The sequence below is a fragment of the Buteo buteo genome, chromosome Z, assembly GCF_964188355.1.
Source record: "Buteo buteo chromosome Z, bButBut1.hap1.1, whole genome shotgun sequence".
Lineage (NCBI taxonomy): Eukaryota > Metazoa > Chordata > Aves > Accipitriformes > Accipitridae > Buteo > Buteo buteo.
In genome coordinates, this window is record NC_134204.1 from 76,672,270 (window position 1) to 76,685,689 (window position 13,420).

General features: G+C 38.2%; 1 protein-coding gene across 1 annotated transcript in view; it reads right to left on the reverse strand.

Moving 5' to 3' along the window:
- PTBP3 (polypyrimidine tract binding protein 3) overlaps positions 1-13,420 on the reverse strand; it is a 53,352-nt gene that overhangs the window by 20,314 nt on the left and 19,618 nt on the right. Inside the window, exons 4-6 of the mRNA XM_075019439.1 lie at positions 7,506-7,581; positions 3,376-3,536; positions 2,332-2,478 (exon numbers count right to left, since the gene is read on the reverse strand). Coding sequence (XP_074875540.1) covers positions 2,332-2,478; positions 3,376-3,536; positions 7,506-7,581 — 384 coding nt within the window. The remainder of the gene's footprint in view (positions 1-2,331; positions 2,479-3,375; positions 3,537-7,505; positions 7,582-13,420) is intronic.

Below are 13,420 nucleotides of genomic sequence, written 5' to 3' on the forward strand. Positions count from 1 at the left end.
GATGTTGGTAAGACACATCCAAGCCTTCTCTTCTTCAGGCTGAACAGTCCCAGCTCTCTCTGGCCCTCCTTATATGACAGATGCTCCAGTTCCTTAACCATCTTCAAGGCTTTTTGCTGGATTTGCTCCACTATGTCCACGTCTCTCAGGTACTGAGAAGCCCAGGATTGGACACAGCATTCCAGATGCGTCTCATCAGTGTTGAATAGAGGGGAAGGTCACCTCCCCTCGATCTTCCAGAAATGCTCTGCCTTCTGCAGCCCAGGAGGCTGCTGGCCTTTTTGCCGCAAGGGCATGTGTGTTGTCCACCAGGACCCCCAGGTCCTCCTCCGCTTTCCAGCTGGTTGGCCCCAGTGTACTGTGGTACCTGGGGTTACTCCTCCTCAGGTGCAAGAGTTGGCATTTCCCTTTGTTGAACTTAAGGAGGTTCCTCCTGTCAGTCCATTTCTCCAGCTTTTCAAGGTCCCTCTGAACGGCAGCACAACCATTTGGGGTGTCAACTACTTCTCCCAGTTCTGTGTTGTCAGCAACTTGCTGAGGATGTTCCCCATCCCTTCAGCCAGGACATTAATGAAGATGTTAAACAGTGCTGGACACAGTATCAACCCTTAGGGTACTTCACTAGTGACTGGTCCCCACCTGGGCTTCATGCCATTGGTCACAACCATTTTAGCCCTTCAGATCACTTCACAGTCTACTTATCTCTACTGTATTTAATCAGTTTGTTTATTGGGATGTTATGGGAAACAATGTTGAAAGTCCTACCAAAGTCAAGATAAACAACATTCACTGCTCTCCTCTCATGCACCAAACCAGTCATCTCACCGTAGAAGGCTATCACATTGGTCAGGCATGACCTTTTCAAAAACCCATGCTGATTTTTCACAACTGCCTTCATATCCTTAGAACATTTGGAAATGGTTCCCAGGATTAGTTGCTCCATTACCTTCCCAGGGACCAAGCTAAGGCTAATCAGCCAGTGGTTCCGTGGATCCTTCTTCTTGTCCTTCCTTAAGACAGGAGAGAGTTTTGCTGTCTTCTAGTCCTCAGGAACCTCCTCCAATTGCCATGACCTTTCCAAGATTGTAAGAGTGGCCTTGCAATGACATCAGTCAGTTCCCTCAGCACTCACAAGTGCATCTCATTATGGCCCCAGACTTTTGTTTATCCAGTTTGTTGAAATGTTCCTTAAGGAGATTCTTCTCTACTTCCTTCATCAAGACTTTCCCACTGTTCTCAGTTGCTTGGTATTCCCAAGCGCAAGTCTTAACCACTGAAGACTGAAGAGAAGGCATCCAGTACTTCAGCCTTTTCTGTGTCCTTTGTTGCCAGGGCCCCGTCCCATTCAGGAGCAGACCCACATATTCCCTAAATCTTCCTTCTGCTGCTGATACACTGAAGAACCATTCTTGTTGCTATTCTCATCCCTCGCCAGAGCCAACTCCGTGTGGTCTTCAGCTTTCCTAACCACATCCCTGCATGTTCAGATAATGCTCTATATTCCTCATGGGTCACCTGTGCATGATTCTACATTTTCTATGCCTCTTTTTTTTATGTTTGAGTTCAGTCAGGAACTCCTTGTTCATCCAAGCAGTCCTCCTGCCACATTCACATCACTTTCTGATCATCAGGATAAGCCATTCTTGAGCTTAAGATCCTCCACTGTAATTTTACAGGTATTGAGAAGTCTCTGAAAGAAGCTACTGCTTAGGTAACAACAGAAATAATACCTATCAGAATTTGACTATTGGTGTAGTGGAAAGTAGTCTGTTTCTTTACTAATGTTGTGGTTTAACCCTGGCAGGCAGCTAAGAGCCACACAGCTGCTCAGTCACTTCCCCTCAGCAGGATGGGGGAGAGAATCAGAAAGGTAAAAGTGAGAAAACTTATGAGCTGAGATACAGACAGTTTAAAGCAAAAGCTGCATGTGCAAGCAAGGCAAAATAAGGAATTCCTCTACTACTCCCCATCAGCAGGCAGGTGCTCAGCCACTTCCAGGAAAGTAGGGCTTCATCAGACATACCAGTTACATGGGAAGAAAAACACCATAACTTTGAATGTCCCACCTTCTTCCTTCTTCCCCCAGCTTTCATTGCTGACCACAATGTCATATGGTGTCGGATATCCCTTTGCTCAGTTGGGGTCACCTGTAGGAGCTGTGTCCCCTCCCAACTTCTTGTGCACTCACACTGGCAGGGCAGTGTGAGAAACAGAAAAGGCCTTGACACTATGTAAGGATCACAAGCTGCTATGAAGAAAATTAACTCTATCCTAGCCAAAACGAGCACACCTGTGCAATTCTATCCTGCTAAATGGAAATATTATACTTACAGCCTGATTAGGCAGATTGTCAGTCTTAAGTTCTCTGTAGTTGGAATACTGAATATAAACAGGTCGATTGCAGAGGTAAGGTCTAGCAGTAGCATAGTAGTTCACCATAGTAACCGCAGCTTCTTCAGAAGCCATTTCCAAAAGTGCCTGCAACCAATACATAGCAGTTTTCAGTGCTGTTTCGTTTACAGGAGGGAACAAAGCATCAAAGTACTATTTATTTCCAATTCCACTCTCACTAGAAAAAGATCATGTGAAAGCACAGTACTGATTTGTTCAGCATTAAAATGCATTTGTGTGTGCGTATTTATGGGGATATTTGATTTGATTTGTGGGATTTCTTAAGAGGTTTTACACTGTAAGTAGAAGTCATTAAGAAGAGGTGAAATAAGTATGACATACGGGAAGCAATGCTGCTAAAAATACCACACTGCTAATGAATTCATTAGGTTCCTGAATCCAAGTACTATTACCTAGGTAGCAGATACGTATACTGATTGAAAAAGTGGGAACAGGACACTAAACATCTATCACTTTGTGCATTATATTAACCCAGCTCAGTGCTCTCAACAATTTTAAAATGAATGGCTATTATTTTTAGGATTTCAGTGTTTATTTGTGATGTGAACTACCCTGTCACATCTAAAAGGATTAAAAAAAAAAAAAGTAAGCAATTTATTTCACATTAAAAAGTTAACATGCATGTTAATTGTTTAATCAGGCAGGTTATTTCAAGGCATATGTCAACATCAATAGTGACAATGTAGTTCTTTATTGTCTATATATTCTTACATAAGGTGGATATAATGTTTAGCAATATTATTAACAAGTTACTAGGTCATTATTTAATCCAAAAGTATATTAAAAACTTAAAATAAATATCAAGACATCCTTTCACATTTGAAAATATGAAAGTCTTGAGCTATTAATTAAATATTTAGACATTCTTGCAATCATGTCATCCAAAGGCAATACCAAAAGGGTCATAACTTGAGCCACATTTTGAGCCTTGCTCTTACAATTGAAACATTGAAAATTACATACCTGATTTTTCCCTTTTAGCATCAAGAGGTTGGTTACTGTGCCAAAAGGGAGGCCTAATGAAATGACATCTGCTTCAGTCGCATCACTTGGAATTTGACCAAGATGAAGGACACGTGAAGCTGAGTGTGGCAATCTCTCTTCTCTAAGTTTCTTCTCATCACCTAAAATATTTTAGGGAGAGGGATGGACAAGCAAACAAGACAAACTTATTGTACAGTATAGATATCAAAACCTAGAAGAGCTAAACTGCTGTCTCAGCACTGACATTGACTTATCTATAGCTTTTGGTATCCTAAGAAAGGATAAGTCATATAACCAAAGGACAGTTTAAGAAGACCCCTTCAGCTGTTCCAAAGCTCCACCACAAGGGGAGTGTGTGGTGTGTTTGTTTCACTTTGGTTTGTTTATTTTCTTGTAGGGGTTTTTTGGTTGGGTTTGGGTTTTTTTTTTTCGAAGTCTCACAGACAGGGAGCCCAGTAACATATTTACAAAATGTTAATTACACAGAAGGGCAAGTAGTACTTAGGAGGTAATACATTAATTATTTTTTTTATTGCTAACTTATCTTCCTGCATGGTATGTTTGTTTATATTCAGTTGCTACCGCAAAGAGTTTTTTATTTTATTAAAGAAAGCCTGTGGTCCCACATGATTGTAAGTTTTAAAAAGTGTTTGAAAAGGATAGACAGCAGTGAGGTGTGAAATCCGTACAGATCCTAAAGTTTTCTACTTTGGCAAAATGCCTTTTTTTTTTTTTTTTTTTTTTTTTAACATATGCCTATTTAGACCCTGAAACAGGTAGGTGACCAATGGTTACATTTCAAGGACATGACTTGGAGTCCTTGAGAGCACCTTTAAGCAGAATACCACATCTGAAGAGGCAGATTGTTCTAGAAGCTATCACAATGGAGTATTAACTTCAAGTAGTAAAAATGAAATTCATTAGCCTACCTACAGATCCCAGCAAGAGATTCTCATAAAGCAAGCTACAGAGGCTTATGAGACTTGATGGAAAAAATATCCTAAACTAGAGGAAAGACATCATATTTGATGGAAATTGTATTGAAGTCTAACTGCATACCATTTAACTTAAAAGAAGAAACAGCCTTCTTTTTTTAGTCGTGTGCCACAAACAGCTTCACTCCAGCAAGACTGATAGCCTTAACACCTCATGTGTTGCATTATGCCTTCCAAGGGGAGTCACAGAAGGTTGGGAAAAAATATCTGTATGAGCTTAGTAAGTAATTTCAGATTTTGCTGTAGGTTTTGAGTACAGTCTAAGGCTGAGAAGTGGTTCACACAAGTATTTCTGTAAAAGGATCTTTACAGAGGATTTTTTTACTAGTGAAAGACTGTAAAACTCCAAGTTAGGTGATCTAAGCCCCAACCATGGCACACTCATAAGCCAAGTTAACTAACTCTCCCACCTGCAAAACAGGAAAGTCTGTTATGCATTTATTTTTCCATCAAGAAATTTTAAACGGCATCATGTGCTCTTTGTGAATTCTGAAAAATGTGAACATGAGGCATACTTGTTGGGCATAAGACTAAGACACACAGAAACATATTAAACACATATCAATACCAAGCCACGATGGGATATATTACTATTAAAGCATAACAACCCATCCTATTTTGTTAAATCTGCTTTTCAGGTTCAAAATGGACAAGATGTCCTTGACTTAGTAAAGTCAAGGACTGCTTGACTAAAGAAAGCAGGAAATGAAACCTAACAGGAATTTTGCCTTTAGTTTAAGTTGAGAGACTCTGGCAGAATAAATACCTTCTGGGTTCTGACTTACCATCAGAGGTGACAAGATGGAGCTAAGTGGCAAGCACAGCATTTTCTTTCTACATTTTCACTGAGTGTTACAGAAGTTTTCAGGTCAGGCATTCAGCCAAAAAGGACAGTGGTTACCAGAACAGTTTCAGCCTGTGTACATACAGAATGCATCCTCTATCTCACTATCTACCCATTCGCAAACATATGTTAGCTCTAGTTGATCTGCCTTCTGAACAGTGACCAACACCTGACCTAAAAATGCTATTAAAGTGCTTATTTTCCTGTTGTAATCATATTCAGTTTTGTGGAACTTTAGCTAAGACACTAAATCAGCAGTAAAAGCTAGCACTCATTCCATCCCAGGTATAAAGATCTCAGCATTTTTTAAATGATGCTTCTTTCTCCAGCTACTGTTTGATACTAGTTTTGATGCAGAGTGATAATCATGTGGGTTTTTGGCATCTAAGTTTCAAAATTGATTCAACAATTCTTTAAAGCATGCCCAAGGTGATCACCTCTTCCAACTCAATTGGGTGAAAGAAAAAATGCTTTCAAACAGACAAAGAGAAGCCTTATGAACAAAGTGAAATTTGGGGCCTGGTGCTACAAAGGGAAGTCCATTACAATCATGATTCATGACTGGTGCAAATATATTTCTCAAGCGAGTATCCTCAGATCAAGAAACCCAAAACATATTTTAGATATATGACCCACCAGATGAAAAAAACGTTGCAGGTGAAGCAGTTGTATTAGGTAAAGAGTTACATCTCAACAGAGATTACATAAACCCAAAATGAAGTATAGAGTTATAGAAGAGAATTAGAGGGGTTTTTTAGATTTATTAGGAGACAAACCCATCTGTCTTATTTTGAAGTTTAATATCATTTAGACACCCTGGACACTATGAAGGGTCAGTGGTTGCATGGACAATTAATAAAAGCCACTTGAATTTAATACAAATTTATCTTCCTTGCCAGCTGGTTTCTTCTCACAAAAATACCATCTACACAGGCCTGAAATACTTCAGCTATTAAATTACTGAGTTATAAGCTAATACTGTTTCAAGCCAAGCAGAAGCCTCTGGATGTCACACTGAATTGATTAGCAGAGGTATGAACAGTCTGACATGTGCAAGTCGAAGAAATCAAAAAGAAAAAAATCTTCAATTTAGCTCCTCACACTCTTCATTTTCCTTATCCCCCATTGGAAATACAGCAAGTAAGTCTTAGATGCTTATCAAGAGGTCATCTGCTCTGTCCCTTGCCCCATTATAAAATCAACTATTTGGAAATCACTGTTGACAGGCAATTATCTATGTTATGAGTTAGTTAATTTATTTTACTTCAAGTTAACTTATGCAGCCATGGACCATTAATATTTCAAGCTCACCTAAGCTGAAAGTACCTCCAAAGAAAGCAGTCCCAGCTTTCTCTCTCTTTCAACTTTTTGTTTGATCTAAAACTACAGGTAACCAAATACACTTTCCGCATCTTTCTCAACACAGAGTGGAGCAGATCATAAATTTCTTTGGATGGTAGTACTAGTTTAACATATTTGAAGAAACATGTGGCTGTGGTTTCATACTGAGCCATCACATTGCTTAAACAGAGCCAGTTTCCTTACCCTGCATGTGTCTATCCAATTTCCCACCATCTCCCAAAAAAACCATTCTGCTGAACAACAATCCATGCATATATGTAGTGAACCAGATCAAGAAAACATCTGATCGGGGGGAAATCATTTTTCCTACTGCTTCCCTTGCAAAAACACTACCATTCATCTCAACACATGGAGAGATTGTCTGGTGACAAGAACTGGCAGGAAAACATCTGAAAACAAATCACAGGACTGTCTGTGTTGCTGCTCAAGAAGTTTTGAAAGTGGGGTGGAAAGCAGGAACAAGAACACCCAAGGAAATCACCTTAACTCTTCAGCACAAATCCACATGATGTGCCCTATGTCCACCAGACTGAGATTGATACAGGATATTCATCTTCTGTATCTGTAATCCTGACAGCCTTGAAATACATCAAAACAAATTCCTTTCAAATGCACAACTACAGGAAAATTGAGTAGGCACTTGACAATCTGTCCAGAATGCTCCTTGCTTGATCATGATTACAGAATTATTTTTTTTTTTTTTTTTTCCCATTTCAGCTGGAGTTTTGGAGCTCCTCAATACTGTCGTTGAATTGGATAGACTCCAGTGGCTCTACTGTTGGAATCAGATTACAGTTCAGGCATGGTGAGGCTGCTCATGGTGACAATAAAGAATACAAAAAAAATACATTTACAGAGAAAACACACACTGTTTAAGAACTGTGATAACAATATTTTTTTATGTATACCTGTAGCTGGAGTAGAATTGTTCATGGTGAAAGGCCTGTTACTGACACCAGAAGAAAGAAGCTTCTGAGGTCCACACTAAAAAAGAAAAGACAACATTACTAGTAAAAGCTGTTATAGAGAAAAGGCTTGATATAAAAGTGCAAAGACTCCTGTAATTTATTCTTCCCAAGAACACCCCCTTTCTATACACATTATTCACAATTGCTGTGAAGTTATATTTCAGGGGAAAAAAAATGCTAACCACACAGCTTTTCCTTCTGTCTCAAGATGTTAACAAGTTCAGCTGTGTTACACTTTTCTTCTCTTACTATTTATCCTACTACAGTTCACATTTTAAAAGACCAAGAATAACAAATGCTTATGAAAAGAAATGAGCTGGCTGCAAGCTCTGAGTCTGCAATACAACATTGCTTCCAGATATGAGTAAATACACAGCTACGCAGATAAGGTCAGCATTTGTGACTAGACACAGTGGACTTTGAGCAAAACTAACTCAAGACATATTTAAATATACCTGTGGCACCTTTTTTTAAACCTTATCCTTGTCCTAGGAACTTGATGGTGGATCATACGCATTTAGAAAAAATACTGAAAATCAAAGTATATGCTTTAAGAATACTGACAATTTGAGGGTCTAACTATCACCAGAGAAGAGTTTGAGCACTACAGGTTCTTCATTCAGAAATCAGTGCCTAGCTGCCAATTAAGTCTGTTTACTCTTTAAGACTGCTCTAGTATGCCAGCCAAGCACCAGCTTCAAAATGCCAACAAGAAACAAGGTACGACAACACCTCTAAAAGGCAATTAAGATTCCTGAAACTTTCACCACATTCTTCCACAAAAGCATTTTAATGAAAAGTTGAGTCTAAGGGAGTGGTTCTACAAGATGGAAAAAGCTGATCCAAACACCACTTTGGTGGAAGGAGAGGTTCCTATTGCCCTTGCCCCGGTATTCCCACCTGCTCATGGTCATGAGCTGCTTATCTCGCACCAGCTCTGGTGCCCAAGAGATTTTCCATGAGTTGACTCAATCCTCCAACCTGCCAGCACTCTATGCTGAGTTAGGTTAGTTTATCAGCAGAAGAAGGGGTTGAAAAGTGCCAGGATCCAGTGTGAAGAAAGGGGTAGGGATAACTGAAGAGGAGACGGGACTAAGAAAGCATCCTTTTGGCAGCCATCATGCTGGCTTTTATTGGCTACAGAAGTACCGCTCAGAGAGGACCACTTTATAAGCTGTTTCATAAATATATTTTAAAGAAATTCCAATTCTAATTGTTTTCATTTGCCACCAATTAAATCCATTTGCAATAAAAATACAGGCTAATGTAAAGAGCAGCCTATTCAGCTGAGCAATAGAGTATACCATACATCATATAGCCCAAGTTATGCTTCTTTAGATGGTCACATTTTAAATTAATCTCATTAAAGTCTGTCAATGAAATGATTACTAGAGGTCTGATACATATCATATTCTATTTGGATGGATATTGGAACGTAATTAACATCCAAAATCTGTATTAAATTTTAGTTATTAGAAGTATCTTCAGTATGCCAGCATCCAGGTATTGAAAACCTAAAGAGCATATTTTGATTGTAAAGTGCACATCCTGCTAATTAAACAAAAGTAGCAATACGTGCAGCTAGTAAGTGGTAGAAAATATTAAAGATAGTCTTTTATTAAGCCAACCATTCCTTTTATTTACAGGAGGGCAGGAAAAAACCCCACTACTGCTGTAACTCCAGTTATGGGGGCTTTTTAGCTTGTTTTTTAACCTAGCATTTATTCAACAGAAGAAGTATCTGCATTTTTCAAGAAGGCTGTGAAAAATCTTTGTGTTTTAGCACATCCAACTCTGGCAGCCGGTGCCTTTTTTGAGCAACTTTCAGTTATTTTGTGGTTTCATTATAAACACTGGCCTCAAATACATCTATTATTATTTTGACAGGTAAGTTAATTTCAATGACTTAACATGTATTCTCACATTTTCATATTTAATTTTATATGCACTGACTTTAAAAAAACCACAGCAGACTTTCTCAGGAAAAAAAAAAAAATCCAGCCTCTTCCGTTTTTAAAAGTTGTCTTAGTTGATTCAGCTCAGGATTCAAATACGCACCTTAGTGCAGAAACCAGAATCTACTATTTTGACAAGCTATGTACTTATAGTTTTCGCAGAAGTTAGGAAAATATCTAATGGCAAGATTTTTCCAAATTAGTGTAAGTTGTCTAGGTATTACTCTACAAAAGAGAAAAATCTATAAGGTATGAACTGTTAGACTTACACATTTCATGGAATGTATAACTTATAACAAAAATTATTTGTTTTCAACTTAAATTTTACTGCCTGCATCAATAACTTACAGCATTAGACACTTTGTAGGCTTGGCACATGAAAATGCAAGTGATAAATTTGATGCTGTTTTCCGGGCAAAATTCTCAGAGGACGCCACAGAAAATATTAACTAACTTTGAGTATTTACAACAGAACACCTTGATGGGCAGATAGATCTTTAAAACAAATTGCAAGGACCAGAACTTACTATCACAGATAACACAGAAAGTCTATAAATCAAGCATAATCTGAAAGATAACTCAGCTTATAACTTCTAAGTTACGTACCTACTTTTAGGTAGATGACCAAGCTATTTCTGAAGTACAAGAACACTGTAAAGATGCTTTTCAACATCTCATCATTTATCCAGCAGTATAACTGATAAGCCTTCTCAGTCATTGATTGAAAGCAAAAACAAACCCAATGCAAAAACATTCCAGAAGAGTGAAAAGATAAGCTGACACCATGACAGTTCTGCAAGTGGCATTACAGTGGTCATACGTTGGATGTATTCTGGATTAGTAAAGAAGGTGACATTTACTTCATCAGTGTCTTCCCACCCCTATTCATACAGAATCCATAGAGAAATGACAGAACTCAAGTTTGTGAAGCCCATTTGTTCAATCTCCTTCTTTTCCAGATAGAGCCAAAAGATATTTTTTTAAATACTTTGTAACATGAAGCATTTAATGTGGTGACGAAGATCTACTACAGACTGCTCCAGTAAAAGGGTTGGCAAGGCCTTGGGTGCTGAAAAAGTCCACACAACAAGTTAGTGTGGCCTAGGAAGCATGTTACAAAATTCTTACTGAATCTTTCTACAGAGGCTAGAGAGTCCTACTGTGCCCCTAGTCTCTCTCTCTATACTAGTTTTCAGTTGCCTACTTCTTAGTTATTCACTGTTTAAGTCCAGCTAGAAACAGTCAGAGCAGCCAAATCCTGCCTACAAAAGCACCTTGACATCCTTACTTGCCTGCAGTTTACAGACACTTGACAAGCACTTCTTTCAGCAGGGATGTCAGCTTACACTGCCCTTATGCCATCACTACTGCTTCAGTTTTCACAGGACAACTGTCCAAGATGAGACAGTTACTTAACCTAAGTAAGTGAGCTGCTTCCACGCGTTCACTGTGAGGGCTCACAGGCAAAGGTGAAGAGGTAAGGCAGGGCAAGTAAGCACGGCTGCCCGACCTTTCACTGATAAGCACCTTTTCCAGCACAAAGCTACACTCACAGAAAGCAGCACCATTGTTCTGTCTGAGTGTCAGAAGGACTGTATCAGTTACATGGTGAATATTCCTTCTTTCGGACTTGTGGGAAATGTAGGTAAGTGGAATTATCCAACACAAGGATGGCTACCAGCCCAGTGCTGGAACACCCTCCTCTGTTCCCTTACTCATCCCATCATTCCAAACACATTAATTATCTCCTAACATGTTAAGAATGCTTTTTCTTAAACCATAAGACATTCCACCTCTCCTATTTCACGACAACATTTTTGCATTTCTTTGGGTTTATTAAAGGGTGACAGGTAAGGTAAGAGCAGTAGAACACCTTACAGCTCGTTCAAGTTTATTCTTTCCTTTAATTATCAAGTAGAAATTAGAAGCCAGTTGCTTGGAAAGCATAATTTGATTTCAGACATTTCTTTAAAAACAGAAGTTTATTGTGCCAAGTAACCATTCCAGTGAGGGGCCTTTACAAAGTGTATCACTCAGTGATAGGTTAATGAAACAAATTATTCTTCTGTATCTACCATAGCCAATTTCCCTGACTAAAATAAGGCATATTACACAACTTCAGACTACAGCTACAGATGCCTTTCCTGAAATTACTTAAGCTGTTCTATGATTTTTAAATTTCTGATAATAATAGATATTAATGATTCTGCTATTCAAGTAGAAACAATGCTGCACTCATAGCAAAGATGTATAGCAAACATCTGAAAGTCAACAACTCTAGGTTTCTAAAGTCTTTGTGAGTCACATGTACTTGGAAACAGGAGGGTACGTCTGGGACTCTACTTCTTTAGAACATGTCTGTTTGTCAAAACAATGGCAAGTATCTATTCAAGGTTACTTCTGGAATCAACGAACCCTATAAACAGCCTTTCAGTTTTTAAAAAGGCTGTATGTAAACAAAATAATCTTTTTTTCCCAACTTTCAACTGCAGTATTTTCCTTCTCTCTTCCTTGCTAGTCACAAATTCCTCAGTACAGTTCAATTAATTACAAATGGGATAGTCTCAGAGAAACTTATATCTCATCTGAGATATGTATTATTCGTTTTCCTAAAATATAGCTAGTCACATCTGTAGACTATTATTTCTAAGTCAACAACCAGGAAGGATATCATCACAGCTTTTTTCTATGAAATAGCTAGAACAACAAAAATGGGGGCTCAATTTTAAGGGAAAATAATTCCTTCAAAAAGCACCTTTCTCCCTGCATATAAGTTAAAGGTTTTTACATTTTTCTACAAGATTCTACATGGCAACAAACAAATTACTGTTCCAAAAAGGACACACTTTGAAACATGACAATTTCAAGCTATACCAGTGAAAAATTGTTGTTAAATATAAATTAACTGTTCTAATGCATACCTTATTAATTTTTATAGAATCCGATTGTGAAAAAAAGCTAAGGGTCATGAGAAGGGTGAAAATTTCCATTATCTTCTACATCTGCAATAAGCTCTCTAACTACCTGTTACATTCGTGTATTCCTTCTTCTACAAACCATGTTTGCAACAAAGATGCAACTCCTACTTCCAAAAGGAGGATTTAATGTGAAGTACAATGTCACTGATGGCAAAATAAAAAGATTTCGAAGAAAGTGGATGTAAACTAAGGTAAATTTCAAAGTCATATATTTGTATTAAAAATAAATAAACTGACCTTACAAAGAAAAAGCTGCCCTTTCAGTAAGCTGAAACAGAAGGAAATTATAGGCAATGATCACAAACAAGTAAGCCTCCTTTCCTCCACACGAAGACCCCTCCCAAACACATTGGCTCAAGAGGCTGATCATCAGTCATCCTAGAAGCACGTTGTTTTAGCACAGATAGCCTCTCTTCTGCAGGCTTGAATGCTCAGTGGCTCTGTTAGCAACACAGCCTGTTCTACAGCTTCTGTTACCAATTACTGAAGCTCCCAGCTATCCTGGTAACAAGATACTGTACACTTTCAGGGAGTCATGCCACAGTAATTAAAAAGTGAAAAATCAAGGTTTAGGCTTGTTGATTTCATTAATGAAAAGATACAGCATGATTTTTAGAACAACAAATAATTAGCAAAGCTTAAGCAGTATGTACTGTCACACAAACTAAATCATCTTTCCTAATCATGATAGAACAATTTCTTAAATATGAAGTTTCTATGACCCAACAATAACTTGAATAAACAGTTCCTAATGGCAGACGCCATACTGAAGTTGGAAAAACAATATGGACTCCAAAATAGCCCCAAATATACTACATTAAGTATTTAGCAAGAATTTCAAATCCATCAGGTTCAAGAACTGCATACAAAATAGTTTTAGAAACTGTCTAGTCACACCATCTTAACTTTTGCAATGTAGATA